At 36.9% G+C, this 19,117-nt stretch overlaps 1 protein-coding gene across 1 annotated transcript in view; it reads right to left on the minus strand.

Moving 5' to 3' along the window:
• TMEM196 (transmembrane protein 196) overlaps positions 1 to 19,117 on the minus strand; it is a 54,147-nt gene that overhangs the window by 8,474 nt on the left and 26,556 nt on the right. The window contains exon 2 of the mRNA XM_004377437.1: positions 554 to 610. Within this exon, the coding sequence (XP_004377494.1) occupies positions 554 to 610 (57 nt within the window). The remainder of the gene's footprint in view (positions 1 to 553; positions 611 to 19,117) is intronic.

Here is a 19,117-nt window from a genome sequence, read left to right on the forward strand (position 1 = left end):
CATGGTGTTTACCCACCAAGCCCCATCGTAGTACCATGAGACATCTGTAAACGCTTTAGGTGATGCATTCAGGGTTAAAAGAAAATGATAAAAGCTTTGAGAATGAATTGTAACCATAATGATACAGCTGCCTCGTTGCTTTTCTAAATTAGCTTTGCCGTCAAAGAAGGCCAGTAATCCTTAGGCCTTGTTCCATATTTAACCAGTTAAATCTCCCATAAACCCAAGCTATGCTTTTTTAGCCTACTGAAGGATTCACGTGACTGGGAGTCTATAAACTGGAAAACTGAAGACTCGCATCTACAGCGGTCCTGAAGGGCTGCTTATCCATGCTATTTAAAGACTATATCAAAGCTTTTCTTTTTACTACAGTTTTTAAATAATCTTGATGGTTTTCTTTGAAAATGATAGAGCCAGGATTTATTTATCAGACTTCTTTTTATCCTAAACAAGTAACTTCAGCATATGAAAATTGGCTTGTTAGCATTTCTGTGTTTTGAGTTGTTGTGTTTCAAATACTTTAATGCACAATACAAGCAAGGCAAAAACTTACAACAAGTCCAGATTTTTTTCTGGCGCACAATATTCCACATATGCCACAAAGAAGAAACTGCAAAGGAAGAGAAGAGCAATTATTTCTTATTCAAAGATAGCAGAGCCCCCTAGATTTTAGCTTGTAGTTCACTCATGACATTTACTCCAAGGAAGCTTAAAGTTTTACATTCTTTTATATTATTTGTGTAATAATAGCATAAATATGTGACATTCCTTTTGATTTTCTTGTTCCATCAAAAGTTGGGATGGAAAATATCTTGTTCTAAAATAGTAAGATAAAAATGTAAACTAGAATGAAAATTTTTTTAAATAAATTTGATATAGGTCATTGGAGGATTTAAGCAAAGCTTGAATTAATTCTAGCACCAGGCAAAATTATGAAGTAAATGATTTTTTTCCTCTTTTACGGCCTTCTTAGTTCTCCCTAGCTTCTCAAGAAGAAAAGTAGTGTGATGCATTTATTCACAGTAAGCAATTAGAACTCAATAGGTTACAATACAGGTAGGGAACCTAGCATAAATGAAAAGATAAGGTATCAGACAGGAGGAGGTTTTTGTATATAAAACATTCTTTGTACCCCTCAAACTATGTCATGTAGAATAACTACTTCCTCATTCCACAAGCACTGACCTTGCTGATATTTTGAAAGGGCACAAGAGGGTGATGTTATTGATGGAATGTTATTTGTTCTAAATAAAGGCATCAGCGACATAATTGTTCTGCAAAAGCAGCTACGGTGGATCATGTAACAATGACAGACTTAGACATTTTGGTTATTATATAATGGTAGCTTCTTTAATTTGGATGGAAATATTTTGGGTCATTTGAACGCAAATTTGCACATACTTCTGACCTGGGGTAAACTATATAAATAAAACAATAAAGCCATTAATAAATAACAAACCCACTGAGGGCTTCCAGATGTGCAAAGAAAACCTTGAATGTGGCTAAGCTTGTTTCCATTTGATCAGGGATTTTTTTTTTTTTTTTTTCTGTTTTGCTATTTCAAGTCAGAACTTAAAAATATAAATCATTTTACATAAGTATTTCACACCGGGATATATTTTTAAAAATACTTTAAGGACTATATGGAATAATAAGAATATGAAAAGCATTAAGACAATTTGACAAAAAAATAACGGGTAAGGGAAATTGTTACAAGGGAATTTTCCTTATAAGAAAACAAAATAATTATAAATGGTGCAACAGTGCAGCAAGACAAAAAGATACTGGGATATATAAGAATTTAGTATATAATATAGATGAGGCTTCAGATTATTGGGGAATGGATCCTATTACTTATTCAATTAATAGAATTAAAAACATTTGCCAACCTTCCTGATATATACTAAGATGACTATGAAACTAAGTATTAAATGAATAAAAATTTCATGAATATAGTAAGAGACAATAAAGTCTAAGATTTATCTAATTTTAGAGGAGTGGGAAAGATTTTCTAAACTAGCACCAAAGTCAGAGACCAAATGCAAAGTATTTATAAATGTTAATACAGAAAATTATGATTTCATATGTCAAAAAGATCATAACCCTCAAAGGCACAAAATAAATTGGAATTGTATTCAGAATATATATGATGGGAGAAAAGGGTTAACATATACATAGAAATTTAACAAAATATTTTTTAAAAACCATAAAACAATGAGGAGATAGAAACTCAGAACTCCATAAAACTTGAACACTTGCATAATTTTTACAAGCCTGGTAAAATGATTTCTCAGTGACCATTTCTTACCATCCTCTGAATCCTAGACCTAGATGAACTTGTCCGCATATGGACTCTCCCTTAATGATCCCATTTCACATATTTCAAGGCTGTGCTCAAGCAATTCCTTAGCTTCGACCAGTTCTTTACCTCACAGTGCCCCTAAGCTTCAGATTAAAGCCCAAGCGTGCCCTCCTCCTTAAGCTTCCCTGATTCACCCACACTCAACCTGAGCCCATTCATTCTGAACTCATTCTTGAAAAAATTGAAAAGCAGGGAAGCTTTGTGCTTCTTGCATCTGTTTTGAGACCTACAAACATTGTCATTAGTTGCTTATAGTAAAGCCCAAGGGGATCTCAGGAACATAAGCTCCGACCTCCACTTGGCTGGGACTTCTAGGTAGTAATGAAATAGTTTCATCCTATTGTCGCACCTCACTGGATGGGGCTAAGAAATTGGAGTTCAGGACCTGGGTATGGGTAGAGTAGGAGGGGAATCAAATCATATTTTTCTACTCTCCATCAAGACAGGAGTGTAAATCCTCCCCAATAGTTACTTTTGTAAGGGTATCCAAAATCCACATTCCTCAGAAGAAACCTGTAATCTGAGAAAGAAATATATGGACATGAGCAAAGGAAAATACATAAAATTATGGAATTCCTGAGGAGCATCTGAGAAATCCTGGCTGAAGTTTGGACACCACAGTTTATAGATAAGCAAAATAGAGCCCCAAAGAAGCATTAAATTGCTCTTTTGTCTCACTGGCTATCTCTATTCACCCCAAGCCATGGAGCCGGGAGGGAATTTAAAAGATGATCTAATTTAGCCCTCTCATTTTACACATGGGGAACCGGAGGACCAGACAGGTTTAGATATTTGCTCAAGGTCACACATCAAGGTCGTCCATCACGCATGTAATTTACAGACTTTTTTAATGTCTAAATTAATTCATTTCAAATAATGTAATGCAAGTTCTCTTTAAATGGATTTTTCAGTGTCAGTGCGATGCGCTTTATACTAGCAAATCTAACCAGAAGTGCTCAGTGAACACCTGCTCACCTACAATTATTCTCTTTGCCCTTGACACCATTGTAAGAAAGAGAATTAGAAAATTAGCCAATTGTTTTAAAAGTCTAAAATTAAATGTACCTTACTTTATAAGGGAATTTAGTATGATATTTCAAAGTAATTTTTTTTTCTTTGCTCAACATCACTTTATCCAGGATGCAAAGTAGATACTCACGTTATGTAAATTATGAAACAAGTTAAAAAACAAGCCAGCTAAAAAAGTTAGGCTGATAGCTTGTCTCATATATGCATGAACACAGCCTGAATAAGAGATACAATTTTACATGAGAAAATATAATTTTATTTCTGAGAAGATGGGCTATTTAAATCCAGAGAGCATTATTTGCTTTGCTTCTAATATGAAGCAATATAAATGTATAGTAATCTAATGAATGGGCAGTCTGTGCTACCGAAATCAAAAATCAAAACCGTTGCCATTGAGTCGATTCTGACTCATAGCGACACTATAGGTCAGAGTAAAACTGTTCCATAGAGTTTCCAAGGGATCAATTAAATCAGAATCTCCAGGTGGGACTCAGTAGTTATCAGGACATTTACATCTCCCCAGGTGATTCCAATGTGCAGTCAAGGTCTGAACCATTGCCCTAAGGATCCACATGCAGGGGGGTATTCACCCATGCTATACCAGCAAACCCATTCATTTCAAGGCTTTCCAATGAAACATTGACCTTCCCCTTAAATAAACCAGTTGCCTTAAAGTTGACTCTGATTCATGACAATCCCAGGTATGTCAAATAGAACTGTGCTCCACAGGGTTTTCAGTGGCTGAGTTTTTGAAAGCAGATCACCAGACATTTCTTCCAAGGTGACTGGGTGATCTCAAACCTCCAATGTTTTGGTTAGCACCCCAATGTGTTAAACCATTTGCATCACCCAGGGACTCCTTCCAGTAATAATTCTTGGTAATTACTTAACAGCACAAGACAGAATAATATCCTAATGAATTAAATACTGAAGTTTAAAAATAAAACCATAAAAACACTAGAAGAAAACAGGAGAATTCTGTTATGGATTGCATTGTGTCCCCCCAAACTGTGTGTCAACTTGGCTAGGTTATGCTTCCCAGTATTGTGTGGTTATCTACCATTTTGTGATCTGATGTGATTTTCCTATGCGTTGTAAATCCTAACCTCTGTGATGTTAATGAGGCAGGATCAGAGGCAGTTATGTTAATGATGCAAGAGTCAGTCTACAGGATTAGGTTGTATCCTGAGTCAATCTCTTTTGAGATATAAAAGAGAGAATGAAGCAGAGAGGAGAGGGACCTCATAACCACCAAGCAAGAAGGGCCAGGAGTGGAGCACATCCTTTGGAGCTGGGGTCCCTTGTGCTGAGAAGTTGCTAGACCAGGGGAAGATTGATGACAAGGACCTTCCCCTAGGGCCAACAGAGAGAGAAAGAATTCCCCTAGAACTAGCACCCTAAATTGGGACTTCTATCCTCCTAGACTCTGAGAGAGTAAATTACTGTTTGTTAAAGCCATCCACTTGTGGTATTTCTGTTAAAGCAAAACTAGATACCTAAGACAAATTCCTTTATTACTCTGGAGTGGCAAAGACCTTTTAACTGTGACTCCATTGCATGAAACAAACAAACAAAATAATAATAATGTATTCAAAAACTAAAGTAAGAAAATAGTCACAAAAATTCCTGCATGGCAGAAATTTGTCATTAGCAAGGTCAAGATGACAAACTGGGGAAAATATTTGCAGCTTACAAACAAAAAGCTAATCTCACTAAAGTAAAATGAACTCCAAGAAATCAACAAAGCAAAGACTAACAATCTAACAGAAGAATAGATGGAGGATACAAACAGATACTTCCCAGAAACACAAATCATTCCTAATCAAGGATATGCTCAACTTCATTCATAAATCCATAATAAAATAAATGCAATTTCAAACTAGCTCAGATACATTTTTTTACTTATCCATTTGGCAAAAATCCTGAAGTTGATAAGATCTCAATAATTACAGCAAATATTTGGGGAAGCAGACATCCGTACATGGCTTGTGAGAAGATAAATTGATACAATGTCAGCTGAAAAGAATTTGGCAACAGTTATTAACATTTTATATATGTATATTATGGATGTATATAAATATATTACTATGAATACATATATAGAGAGACAGAGACAGAGATCTCCTTTGAGCAATTTTATGTCCTACATTTGAGAATCATCTAATGCATACAGCTACCTGTGCAAAATGTTATATGTACAAACTATTTATTGTTACAAACTAGCATTGTTATTAATAACACAAGAATAGAAATCCAAAATGTCAGTCTGGAGAGAATTGGTTAAATTCAATGGAATTATCTGTGGTTATTTAAAAAATACATATGAGAAGGCTCTTTATACACTGATATGGAAAGCTCTGCAACATATATAGTTAAATGAAAAAACAAGGTGCAGAATCATGTGAGTAATACATGATACTCTTGTGAAAAAAATGCAAGGAATATATAATGTGTATACAAGTCTGGTCATATATGTATCAAGTCACTCTGGAAGAAAATGTAAGAAATAAATAGCAGTGGTTACCTGGGTTGATGGCAACCAGATGAAGGGGGGCAGATTCCTTCCTGAATACCTTTGGTTTTATTTATTTTTGAGCCATGTGCAAGCGTTACCTATTCAAAAGGCTAAATAAGATAGCTCCTATTTCCTGAAGGCAAAATTATTATCTAGATATTAGGAAAAAATAACTTACCCAAATTCATCCTTACTAATGAATGACTCATAGTCCCCTGCTCGCTGTGAGTGCTTAAGAAATACTACCAAAAAGTTTCCAATCTGTAAATTTTCAGAATATGTATTTGGGAAGGGGGTGACAGCCTGTATTTTGGGGTCAAGAGACTCTGTTGTTTTTCTTAAATGACAACCAGAAGGCCATCATCTTACCTGCTTACTCACAAAACTGGGTTTTTTTTATGTTGAATTAGATTGAATTGCCAGTCTCTTACAGTCATACCTCATAGGCACAAACCCTAAAGTGCCACAGAGTACTTTACAAGAATTGGGGACAGTCCTTCTTCAAGTAAATAAAGCCTATTATAGAGAACTGAAGCTGAAGGAGGGTGGTTTTATTCCCAGCTAAGTATAATGAACTATGCAGCATTCTTCGCAATACCCAAAAGGTGGAAACTACCCAAGTGCCCATCAACAGATGAACAGATAAACAAAATGTGATATGTACAGACAATGAGGTATTATCTAGCCATAAAAAGAAATGAAGTTCTGACAAATGCCACTACATGGATGAACCTTGAAAAGATTATGCTCAGTGACTTAAGTCAGACACAAAAGAACAAATATTGTGTGATGCCACTTATATAAAATATCCAGAATAGGCATATCCATTGAGACAAAAGATTATGCATATCAAGGGCTGGGGGGAGGGGGCAATGGGATACTAGAAAAAATAATACATATATAATGAATCGTAAACCATTATAAATTAAAGCTTCACCTTCAACAACCGGCATATTTTATCTTTATTTAGAAAGGGTTTTGTAGTTCTACATATTCACAGTAGTAGCTGAAATAAACCTTTTATCTTGCAAAGCATTTTAATAGTCTCTCAATTCTCTGGGAAAAAAAAAAAGGATTGAAAAAGGTAATTTTTTCTCCATGATGGGCAAGTCAATGAAGAAAATACATTATGGAGTAAAGAAGTACTTTTGAACCTCATATTATACAAAAATGGAATGGAATGTGCTATTTTATTTGCCATTACTGACAATGCTAGAGCGACGATAATCTATTTGTTATACTCAGCTTTGCCATAGCTCCTCAGACAAAGCTGTGCTGTTAAAATAAAATTTCTGGGTAACATAATGGGACTCCAAAGTGAATGAATGAATCAGTAGATGGATGTATGAAGATATTTACAGTATGCACAAAAATTAATCATATTTCACCATTCTCAAGACACATAAGTGGGTGCCATTTAGTCTTTTCAGTGAATAAAATGGAATTTTTTTTTCCCTTGGAACACTCATGCTTAGTCAGATTAAATTAATTCTCTACTCAATGGTGGCATTTGAAAATAATTTGGAGGATGTTGATCTTTTAAGTGTCACAATCATAGCTTTGTGAACTTTCAAGTTTTCCATCTTAATATTCGGCTGCTCTTGAGATGTCAGCATAAGTGGACTTTTCTACACAAAAGTTACTGAAAAAGTTATTACCTTGACACTGAATGACGACTGCCAGAACATTTTTATTTAGAGGTGACAAGCGATTTCCCAAACTAGAAAAGACTGTCTTAATAATCTGAGACAGAAAATGGTTTGGGAATGTTTCCTATGACTACATACTCCAGCTGTTGCTTTCTCTCCGAACACTAGACTTCTCCCTACCTTGGTGAAACTAGAAGTTGGCAAGTTCTCCACACTCTCATCTGGCATTCTTTTACCTACTTTCAGTTAGTTTGTTCTACCGTTAACTGTTCTGAGTGATTATAGCTCAACCCTGAGTTTAGCACTAATGCATACACTAGCCCTAATCCAATGCTACTGGAAGACGTCCATTTGATTTGGTTAAAACCAAATAATCTAAAGACAATAAAAATATATCATAAAAAAACTTTAGCACATTAAAATATTACTGTACATATATATATATATAATAAATGAGGTCAATTGCTTTGTTACTTTGTTGTTCTTTTAAAGCATCAGGTACTATACCCAGCAAGCCAATTCTGTCTAAAAGCAGAGGTTCTCAAGGAAGGAGAGGCACTCTCCTTTTCTGATTATATAGCTGTGGTCCACCCTGAAAAGCAAATGATAAAGGTAGGCTGTTCACATCCTCATGTGTTCCTGCCAGAGAAAAAGAGACTACTATCCCAGGGATAGTAGGATGCCCTAAGAATAACTCTATCAAACTTCAGGGTTTATGTCACATTAATAATCCTGACTTGAAATCTTCAAGATCTACTTGAAATCCTTTGTAAGATCTCACTCAGAGGGAAGGTGTCTCTCTCCATTTGAAGAAATATGTTCTACACAAAAAATTCCATTTGAGTATGTATCCATCCAGCTTCAAGTAACAAGATTTCTCCAGACCCTCTCAGGATTGAGACAGTGTATAAAATCTCCATGCTATCTGTCTTTTTTGTCTTCATGGATAGTCCTTGAGAATCCACTTTTGACAGTCTTAACAACTGGACCTAGTTTAGCCGAAATGACCTGAGTTAGGAAGCGTTGACAAGAACTTCTCTAAGAAAGATTTCCCCACAATATTTTTATCAGAATGACATGGGAATGCTTGTTAGAAATGCAGAATCTTAAGCCCATACTGAATCAGATTTTGGTAAGGTGGAGTCCAAGAATCTGCATCTTCTATAAAATCTCAAGACGACTTTGCTCCCTATAGAACCCTGGAGAATCTTAGCTCTAGACTCAAAGGACTGATTTAATTCTCTTCTTTGGTTTAGAGGATCAGGCTTAGCCTTGAAGAGTGACCAGGTAATGTAGGAGCAGCAACGGATGTCTACTAGACCCCAAAGTCTCTGTAAGTTTATAAGATAAACCAAGATTCTGCTCTTTTAATATGGCGATTGGAGGCCTGAAGAAAAAGCCTCCGATGAGCTCTTTCCTGAAGGCTTTAAATTCTCACATAAAACATTTATCTCTCCATTCCCAAACTGTCAAACTAGTTGCCAGAGGCAATCTAGCAGAAATAAGAGGGTCTTGTTCATATTTATCACCATCAACCATGGTGGAAGGAAGTTAACGTTGCTTCCTCTAGACCTTGTTACAAGCGTTTGCTGCCTTTGCATGGCATGCTTATGTGGTTTATGTTTGATATTCATGTTTCCCCCATCAAACAGCTAGTGGTATAATTATGCTTTTGACATCTTTTAAACTTTTTTTTTTTTTTTAACTTCTTTGTGTCTCATGATGATGAATCATTGCTGGAGATCAGAACACCTGGATTGGAGACATACTGTCAGTATTCAACATGGAAACCAGTGACGAAAGGGAGAATTACTTCTCTATGGGGTACTAATGAAAGTGGAAATTTTCTTGCCCAACTTCTTCTGTTTTTACCTTTCTCTGTTTGCCTGACTCCCTCTCTCTCTCTTTTTAAAGAATCTGGATCAGTTGATTGCAACTTGAGAAATAAACACAGGGAAGAACTGTACTCCCACGCTGTGGGTCAGTATTTTATTTTACATTGTTTAGCAATGGTCTTTCTGTTTGCTACAATTCTTGTAATGGATATTTTGGAGCAGGTAAAAAATTATCATTTTTTGTGAATATATTTATTCTAGAGTCTGTCAGTTTACATAGTTGGACTGAGAAAACTAAGAGGTTGGAAAAAGTAAACTAGAATAAGTTGTTTCCAAACTCCACTGGTAAGCAATGAGTTGCAGATCACTACTGATATCTCACCTCAAAATTCCCCAGGGTAAAGTTTACATTCTTACCACTTACGTGTTTAGTTAACTTGAAACTGGTTTTGAAGTACAACAAACATGCATTACATCTTTCCAGTACCTGGTTCAAATGAACTATCAGAAAGCCCCCAAACCTTGATAGCACAAATATGGAGATTTGTAAATTAAATTTCAAAAGGGGTCATTGAAAGAATTATAAAATTTAAAACTGATTATAAATTTCCCATTGCCTCAAAAAAATCTAAAATAAGGTCTTATAAGGACATGAATCAGGTTGTTAAATCCAGCGAATTCTGCGAAATGAATCTGGAGATTGAGGTTTTGAGGACTGGATTCTGATTGAAATCTTTCTAATTGAAGAGTAATAATGGTGCAGATGATTTACAAACATAAGCGAATAAAGGACCCAGGGAAGATGCTGAGCTCTGAATTTTTCTTTTTTTTTTTTCTTTTTTTGTGCTTTAAGTGAAAGTTTAAAGTTCAGGTCAGTTTCTCATACAGAAATTTGTACACACATTGCTATGTGACCCTAGCTGCTTCCCCTATAATGTAACAGCTTCCCCTATAATGTAACAGCACACTCTTCCTTTCAACCCCAGATTTCCCATGTTCATTCAACCCGCTCATGACCCTCCCTGCCTTCTTATCTCACCTCCAGACAGGAGCTACCTGTTTAGTCTCATGTATCCACCTGAGCTAAGAAGCACCCTCTTCACAAGTATCATTTTACGACCCATAGTCCAGTCTAATCTTTGTCTGAAGAGTTGGCTTCGGCAATGGTTTCTGTTCTGGGCTAATGGAGAGTCCGGGGGCCACATCTTCCAGGGTTCCTCCAGTCTCAGTCAGACCATTAAGTCTGGTCTTTTTACTAGAATTGGAGTTCTGCACCCCACTTTTCTCCTGCTCTGACAAGGACCCTCTGTTGTGTTCTCTGTCAAAGTGGTCATTGGTGGTAGCCTGGCACCATCTAGTTCTTCTGGTCTCAGGCTGATGCAGTCTCTGGTTTATGTGGCCCTTTCTGTCTCTTGGGCTAATATTTTCCTTGGGTCTTTGGTGTTTTTCATTCTCCTTTGCTCTAGGTGGGTTGGGACCAATTTGTGTATCTTAGCTGGCTGCTCGCAAGCTATTAAGCCCCAGGTGCCATTCACAAAAGTGGGATGCAGAACATTTTCTTATAAACTTTGTTATGCCAATTGACCTAGATGTCCCCTGAAACCATGGTCCCCAGACCCCTACCCCTGCTACTCTGTCCCTTGAAGTGTTTGTAATAGTGATCTCACATAGTATTTGTCCTTTTGCGATTGACTAAATTAACTCAGCATAATGCCTTCCAGATTCATCCATGTTATGAGATGTTTCGCAGATTCATCATTATTCCTTATCGTTGCATAGTATTCCATTGTGTAAATGTACCATAATTTGTTTATCCATTCATCCACTGATGGGCACCTAGGCTGTCTCCATCTTTTTGTTATTGTGAACAGTGCTGCAATCAACATGGGTGTGCATGTATCTGTTTGTGTGACAGCTCTTATTTCTCTAGGATATATTCCAAGGAGTGGGATTGCTGGATTGTATGGTACTTCTATTTCTAGCTTTTTAAGGAGGCACCAAATTGACTTCCAAAGTGGTTGTACCATTTTACATTCCCACCAGTTGTGTCTCCACAACCTCTCCAACATTTATTATTTTGTGTTTTTAGGATTAATGCTAACCTTGTTGGAGTGAGATGGTATCTCATTGTAGTTTAGATTTGCATTTCTCTAATGGCTAATGATTGTAAGTATTTCCTCATGTATCTTGTAGCCTCCTCAATGTCTTTGGTGAAATGCTTGTTCATATCCTTTGTCCATTTTTTAATTGCGTTATTTGTCTTTTTGTTGTTGAGGTTTTGCAGTATCTTGTAGATTTTAGAAATTAGATGCTGATTGGATTTGTTGTAGCCAAAATTTTTTCCCAGTCTGTAGGTTGTCTTTTTACGCTTTTGGTGAAGTCTTTTGATGGGCATAAGTGTTTGATTTTTAGGAGCTCCCAGTTATCTGGTTTATCTTCTGGTGTTTATGTATTGTTAGTAATGTTTTGTATTCTGTTTATGCCATGTTTTAGGGGTCCTAGTGTTGTCCCTATTTTTATTTCCATGATCTTTATTGTTTTAGATTTTACATTTAGGTCTTTGATACATTTTCAGTTAGTTTTTGTGCATGGTGTGAGGTATGGGTCTTGTTTCTTTTTTTTGCAGTTGGATATCCAGTTATGCCAGCACTATTTGTTAAAGAGACTGTCTTTTCCCCAGTTAACAGACTTTGGGCCTTTGTCAAATATCAGCTGCTCATATGTAAATGAATTTATGTCTAGACTCTCAATTCTGTTCCATTGGTCTATGTATCTGTTGTTGTACCAGTATCAGGCTGTTTTGACTACCGTGGCAGTATAATAGTTTCTAAAATCAGGTAGTGTGAGGCCTCCCACTTTGTTCTTTGTCTTCAGTAATGCTTTACTTATCTGAGGCCTCTTCTCTTTCCATATGAAGTTGGTGATTTATTTCTCCATCTCATTAAAAAATGCCATTGGAATTTGGATTGGGATTGCATTGTATCTGTCGATTGCTTTGGGTATAACTGACGTTTTCACGATGTTGAATCTTCCTATCCATGAGCAAGGTATGTTTTTCCACTTATGTAGGTCTCTTTTGGTTTCTTGCAGTAGTGTCTTGTAGTTTTCTTTGTATAGGTCTTTTATGTCTCTGGTTAGATTTATTCCTAAGTATTTATCTTCTTGGGGGCTATTGTAAATGGTATTGATTTCGTAATTTCCTCTTGGAAGTTCTCTTTGTTGGTGTAGAGGAATCCAACTGATTTTTGTATGTTTACCTTGCGTCCTGATACTTTGCTGAAATCTTCTATTAGTTCCAGTAGTTTTCTTGTGCATTCTTTGGGATTTTCTGTGTATAAGATCATATCTTCTGCTAATAGAGATACTTTTACTTCTTCCTAACCAATCTGGATGCCCTTTTTTTCTTTTTCTAGCCTAATTGCTCCAGCTAGGACCTCCAGCATAATGTTGAATAAGAGTGGTGATAAACAGTATCCTTGTCTGGTTTCCGTTCTCAAGGGAAATGATTTCAGACTCTCTATTTAGGATGATGTTGGCTGTTGGCTTTGTATAAATGCCCTTTATCATGCTGAGGAATTACCCTTCTGTTCCTATTTTGCTGAGAGTTTTTATCATGAATGGATGTTGGACTTTGTTAAATGCCTTTTCTGCATCAATTGTTAAGATCATGTGGTTCTTGTCTTTTGTTTCATTTATCTGATGGATTACATTGATTGTTTTTCTAATTTTGAACCATCCCTGCATACCTGGTATGAATCCCACTTGATCATGGTGAATTATTTTTTTGATTTGTTGTGGAATTCTATTGGCTAGAATTTTGTTGAGGATTTTTGTGTCAATGTTCTTGAGGGATATTGGTCTATAATTTTCTTTTTTTGTGATGTCTTTACCTAGTTTCAGTATCAGGGTTATGCTCATTTTGTAGAATGAGTTTGGAGTATTCCATCCTTTTCTATGCTCTGAAATACCTTTACTAGTAGTGGTGTTAACTCTTTTCTGAAAGTTTGGTAGCATTCTCAAGTGAAACAGTTCTGGCCAGGGCTTTTTTTTTTTTTTTTTTGGTTGGGAGTTTTTAAATTACCTTTTAAATCTCTTCTTTTCTTATGGGTTTATTTAGTTGTGCTACTTCTGTTTGTGTTAGTTTAGGTAGGCAGTGAGTTTCTGGAAATTTGTCCATTTCCTCTCGTTCCGTTGTGTAAATATACCATAATTTCAAATTTGTTAGAATACAATTTTTCATAGTATTCTGTTATGATTTTTTTAATTTCAGTTGTGCCTGTTGTGATATCGCCCATCTCATTTCTTATTCGGGTTATTTGCTTCATCTCCTGTTTTTCTTTCGTCAGTTTGGCTTGTGGTTTATCAATTTTGTAGACCTTTTCAAAGAACCAGATTTTGGTCTTGTTAACTCTTTCAATTGTTTTTCCGTTTCATTTAATTCTGCTCTAATCTTTATTATTTGCTTTCTTCTGATGCTTGAGAGCTTCTTTTGCTGCTCTCTTCCTATTTGTTTGAGTTGTAGTATTAATATGTTGATTTTGGCCCTTTCTTCTTTTTGAACATGTGCATTTATTGCTATGAATTGACCTCTGAGAACTGCTTTTGCTGTGTCCCAAAGATTCTGGTAGGATGTGTTTTCATTCTCATTTGATTCTGTGAATTTCTTTATTCCTTCCTTAATTTCTTCTATAACCCAGTAGTTTTTGAGCAAGGTGTTGTTCAGTTTCCATGTGTTTGATTTTTTTTCCTTGCTTTTTCTATTATTGATTTCTACTTTTATGACTTTATGGTCAGAAAAGATGCTTTGTAAAATTTCAGTGTGGTGGATTCTGCTCAGGCTTGCTTTATGGCCCAATATGTGGTCTATTTTGGAGAATGTTCCATGTGCATTGGAAAAGAAAGTATACTTGGCTGCTGTTGGGTGGAGTGTTCTGTATATGTCTATGAGATCAAGTTGGTTGATTGTGGCTTTAGATCTTCCATGTCTTTATTGAGCTTCTTTCTGGATGTTCTGTCCTTCACCGAAAGTGGTGTGTTGAAGTCTCCTACTATTATTGTGGAGCTGTCTTTTCAATGCTGTTAGAGTTTGTTTTATGTATTTTGGAGCTCTGTTGCTAGGTCCATAAATATTTATTATGGTTATGTCCTCCTGGTTTACTGACCTTTTAATCATTATGTAGTGTCCTTCCTTATCCTTTGTGGTGGATTGTACTTTAAAGTCTATTTTGTTAGAGAATAATATTGCCACTCCTGCTCTTTTTTGATTGTTGTTTGCTGGATATATTTTTTTCCATCCTTTGAATTTTAGTTTGTTTGTGTCTTTGAGTTTAAAGTGTGTCTCTTGTAGGCAGCATATAGACAGATCGTGTTTTTTAGTCCATTCTGCCACTCTCTGTCTCTTTATTGGTGCATTCAGTCCATTTACATTCAACATAACTATTGACAGGTATGAGTTTAGTGCTGTCATTTTGATGTCTTTTTTGTGTGTTGTTGACAGTTTCTTTGTTCCACTTAATTTTGCTGAGTCATTTTTCTTTATGTATTTTCTTTTCATCTTTGTCGTTTCTGTTGATTTTGTATTTGCTGAGTCTCTATCTTTTCCTTGTTTTTTATTTTGATGTGTAGGATTATTAGTTTTCTTTGTGGTTACCTTAATATTTACCTCTATTTTTCTAAGTTTAAACCACTCTTTTATTTCTTTATCTTGCCTTAACTTCCTCTCTGTAAGAAAGATCCATGACAACATTTTTTAGTCCCTCTTTTTTGTTTTAGTGTTGTCATCTTTTACATATTGATGTCTCTTTTTCCTTATTTTCAGTGTTTTAGCTTTGATTTTTTTTTTTTTTTTTGTGACTTTCCTATTTGGGTTTATATATCCTTGCTCTGTCCCGTGTTCTAGTCTTAGTTGGTTATCTGATGTTATTGATTTTCTAACTGTATGACTACCTTTAGTATTTCTTGTAATTTTGGTTTGGTTTTTGCAAATTTCCTGAGCTTCTGTTTATCTGGAAATGCCCTAATTTCACTATCATATTTGAGAGGCAATTTTGCTAGATATATAATTCTTGGCTGGCAGTTTTTTTTTTCCTTCAAGGCTTTATATATGTCATTCCATTGCCTTCTTGCCTGCATGATTTCTGCTGAGTAGTCCAAGTTTAGCATTATTGACTCTCCTTTGTAGATGACTTTTCATTTATCCCCTGCTCCTCTTAAAATTCTCTCTTTGTCTTTGGTTTTGGCTCTTTTGATTACAATATGTCTTGGTGACTTTCTTTTGGGATATACCTTGTGTGGGATTCAATGAGCATCTTGGATAGATATCTTCTCATCTTTTACAATATCAAGGAAGTTTTCTGCCAACAAATCTTCAACAATTCTCTCTGTATTTTCTGTTATCCTCCCCTGTTCTGGTACTCCAATTACTCATAGGTTATTCTTCTTGATAGAGTCCCACACAATTCTTAGAGTTTCTTCATTTTTTAAAAATTCTTTTTTCTGATTTTTCCTCAAATAATTTGGTGTCAAGTGCTTTGTCTTCAATCTCACTAATTCTGACTTCCATTGCCTTGATTCTGCTCCTATGACTTTCAATTGAGTTGTCTAATTCTGAAATTTTATTGTTAATCTTCTGGATTTTTATTTGCTGTCTCCCTGTGGATTCTTGAAGGCTGTTAAATTTGTCATTGTGCTCTTCAATAATCTTCTTAAGTCCCTGTATTGCTTTGTATGTATGTTCCTTGGTTTGTTTTGTGTTTTGCAAGATCTCCTTCCTGATCTCTTGAAGAGTTCTGTATATTAATCTTTTGTATCCTACCTCCAGTAACTCCAAGAAGTTCTCTTCCTCTGGAAGATTTCTTGATTCTTTGTTTTTGGAGCTTGCTGAAGCCATCATAGTCTGCCCTTTTATGTGATTTGATATTGACTGTTGTCTCTGAGCCATCAATAAGTTATTTTATTTATTTATTTTATGTTTGCGTACTGTGTTCTAGCTTCTTGTTTGTTATGTTTTGATATACCCAAATAGGCTGCTTGTGTGAGCTAGTTTGATTATTGGAGACTTTGAAGCTCTAACATCCTGTCACCAAGTGGTTAGATCTGTTACTAGGTATGTGAGCCCAGGAGTCGGTTTAATTTCCTTGTATAGATTCAGCTCAGGTGTCCAGATAGTTGATCATCAGTCATGTGGTGCAGGCTCTGACCTACAGTCCTAGATGGGCAGGGGTGATTGGAGTAGGCACAGGTATCTGGCTGCAGTAAGGGGTCATGCATTGAGCAAGGCAGGGGGCTGAGGGCAGCTCCTGCATGTCTGGGAGGAAAGCGTGTGTGTCCCTGTTCCCTAGAGTTCGTAAGTGGGTGGATTTTGCAGCTGGACTATAGGCACCCAGTGCTGTTGGCTGTAAGGACTGGGAAGCACCACTTATTCTTGGACTCCTTTCGCAGGTGGCTCAGTGGCGTGTGTGGAGCCACCAACCTTCAGGCCCCTGATGTGTGTAGGTGAGGACCCTGCTTAATGGACAGAGTGGTGTCAAATTTCATGAACCTGCCACTCACCCATATGCTGATACAGTGAAGTTAAGCTTCAAGTATATACCCTGTTGTATTGTGCTAATGAAGGCCTACACTGTTGAAATTGGCCCACACAGGTCTATTCAGGGGTGAAAGGCATTCAAAATCCATAGACTCCTTATGCCTGTGCCTAGGCAAAGGAGCTGTGCCTGCCCTGAGTTCCCAGTTTAGGGGAGCTGGCAGATTATTTTTTCCTGTTTGTTAATTTGTTCCCTCTCCAGCCCCAGGAGCATGACTCAGGGTGCTCGATGGGTCCTACTTCCAGCCTAGGGGAAGCGGCAAACACTGAAGCTGGCCCAGGACCCAGTTCAGAGTGGGGAGGAAGCAGGTAAATGGTAGAGAAGTTCTTCCCATACAGGATGTTTTTGATCTGCATGGTAGGTTACAGGCATGTACTTATCTTTTGCCAATTGAGTGCCTCTTTTCACTGGCTCTGGAGGCCTGAGCAGACTCTCCACCACTTGTTCTTTCCTGAAGTGGAAAACGTGTCCCAAATGCCACTTTCTACCTCACCGCGCATGCCAGCTGATCCAGCCCGCAGGGGACCGGTTCCTACCAGGTCAGGTCTGGCAACTCCTCACTGCTTCTGAACAGTCTCTCTCTCCCCCTGCCACTCAGTCCGATTCCTCAACTTTGCCTTTGATGTTCAGGGCTCCTAGACTGTCATATATAATCGATTCACTTGTTTTTTTAGGTCTTTTTTATAAGAGGGACAACCAGAAGCATCTGACTACTTCGCTGTCTTGTTCCCCCCAGGTCTGAGCCTCTGAATTGTTTCAGAATAGCTCTGAATGGTGGTTTCTGGGCCATATTAATTTATGTTATGAATGTGATAACTTTAAGCTTTCTCTGGATAGAGAAGACCATCATAAAATAATTTTGAACCTTTTTTCCAGCCTTCCACTGATTCATTTCTTCATTACTCAGCAACTTTATTAATCCATTGCAGTTGCATAAAGGAGTTAACACTTATATGTCTGTGCAGTATTATAAAAAGATACTGTGGTGAGTCAGAAATAGCTTATGCTCTCACCAGAGCCAAACAATAGATGCTGGCACTTAAAGAAGCAAAGAAATTAAGCCTGACAGATTTTCTATTTCCTAGAGTTAAGGTGTGCTTTTACTGAAGCAGCCACAAAAATTGCAGAAAAAAATAATAATGTAGCACAAAGAAATAATTTGGAAGGTGTATAAAAGATACTTTGGTTACAGACTTTGGAGAAAAAATGAAACACTGCTTTCTCCCATCAGTATCTTTCAGGACAACAATTATTTGCCTTGCTGGAAGAGAGTTTCCAAGAGTCTATAGATGGTAAATGCAAATATCTGCATATGGACCTTTACCTTCATCATCTAGTTCCTTTATTTTGATTCTTGTTAAAGGATCCCAAATGAAAACACTTTCTCAAGTGTTTGGCTGGAATAAATCCTCCAGTCTCCATAGTTTACTTTTTCTAAAGTTTGCAACACTTACTGTCTGGCGCCTTCTCCCAAGCCTTCTGGGAAAGCTAAAGCAATACTCTTTAATACTTCCATTTTGCATGTAGAGGCATAACCCCCCCCCCCCACCAAAACAAAAAAAAACACAGCAAGTCAGTGGCGGAAGTTCAGTGAGAATTGAAGCTTGGGATCCCCAAAACATTGCTTATTATTTTCTGTCCTCCATTTCACATTAGTTTTAAAAATATCAGAAACACCTTGTCAAGATATATTATCTTTAATAGAAGAATCATAACATTTTCCCAGTGGTGGGAAGGACTGCTATACAAGCTTGCCTATCACCTTAGTTTAACCTTCTCCTTGATATTCTTGTCTCTTCTTCCCCACATTCACTGTCATACTTAGCCTCACGCACCTCCCTGTTTCTCTAGCCCAGTTATGGATAAAACCGAACATAAAATAAATATCTTCCTACTTGCCCCCTTAACACAGCTAAAATAAGCTGATATTTCCAAAGGAACTTTTTTAGAAAACAAAGGGACACAACAGAAAAAATAACAATGACATTGTAAGACATGTGACAATGGCCCCCTTCCTGGTGCCTGACTCATCTGACATGCAGGCCCTGTTCCATCCCACATCCTGCCCAGGACTTGGGATCCTGAGAGGATAACAAACTTTAGGAGACAAAGGTCCAGAGGCCACTTCTGTGGTCATCCAC

Source organism: Trichechus manatus, unplaced genomic scaffold (assembly GCF_000243295.1).
Source record: "Trichechus manatus latirostris isolate Lorelei unplaced genomic scaffold, TriManLat1.0 scaffold00050, whole genome shotgun sequence".
NCBI lineage: Eukaryota > Metazoa > Chordata > Mammalia > Sirenia > Trichechidae > Trichechus > Trichechus manatus.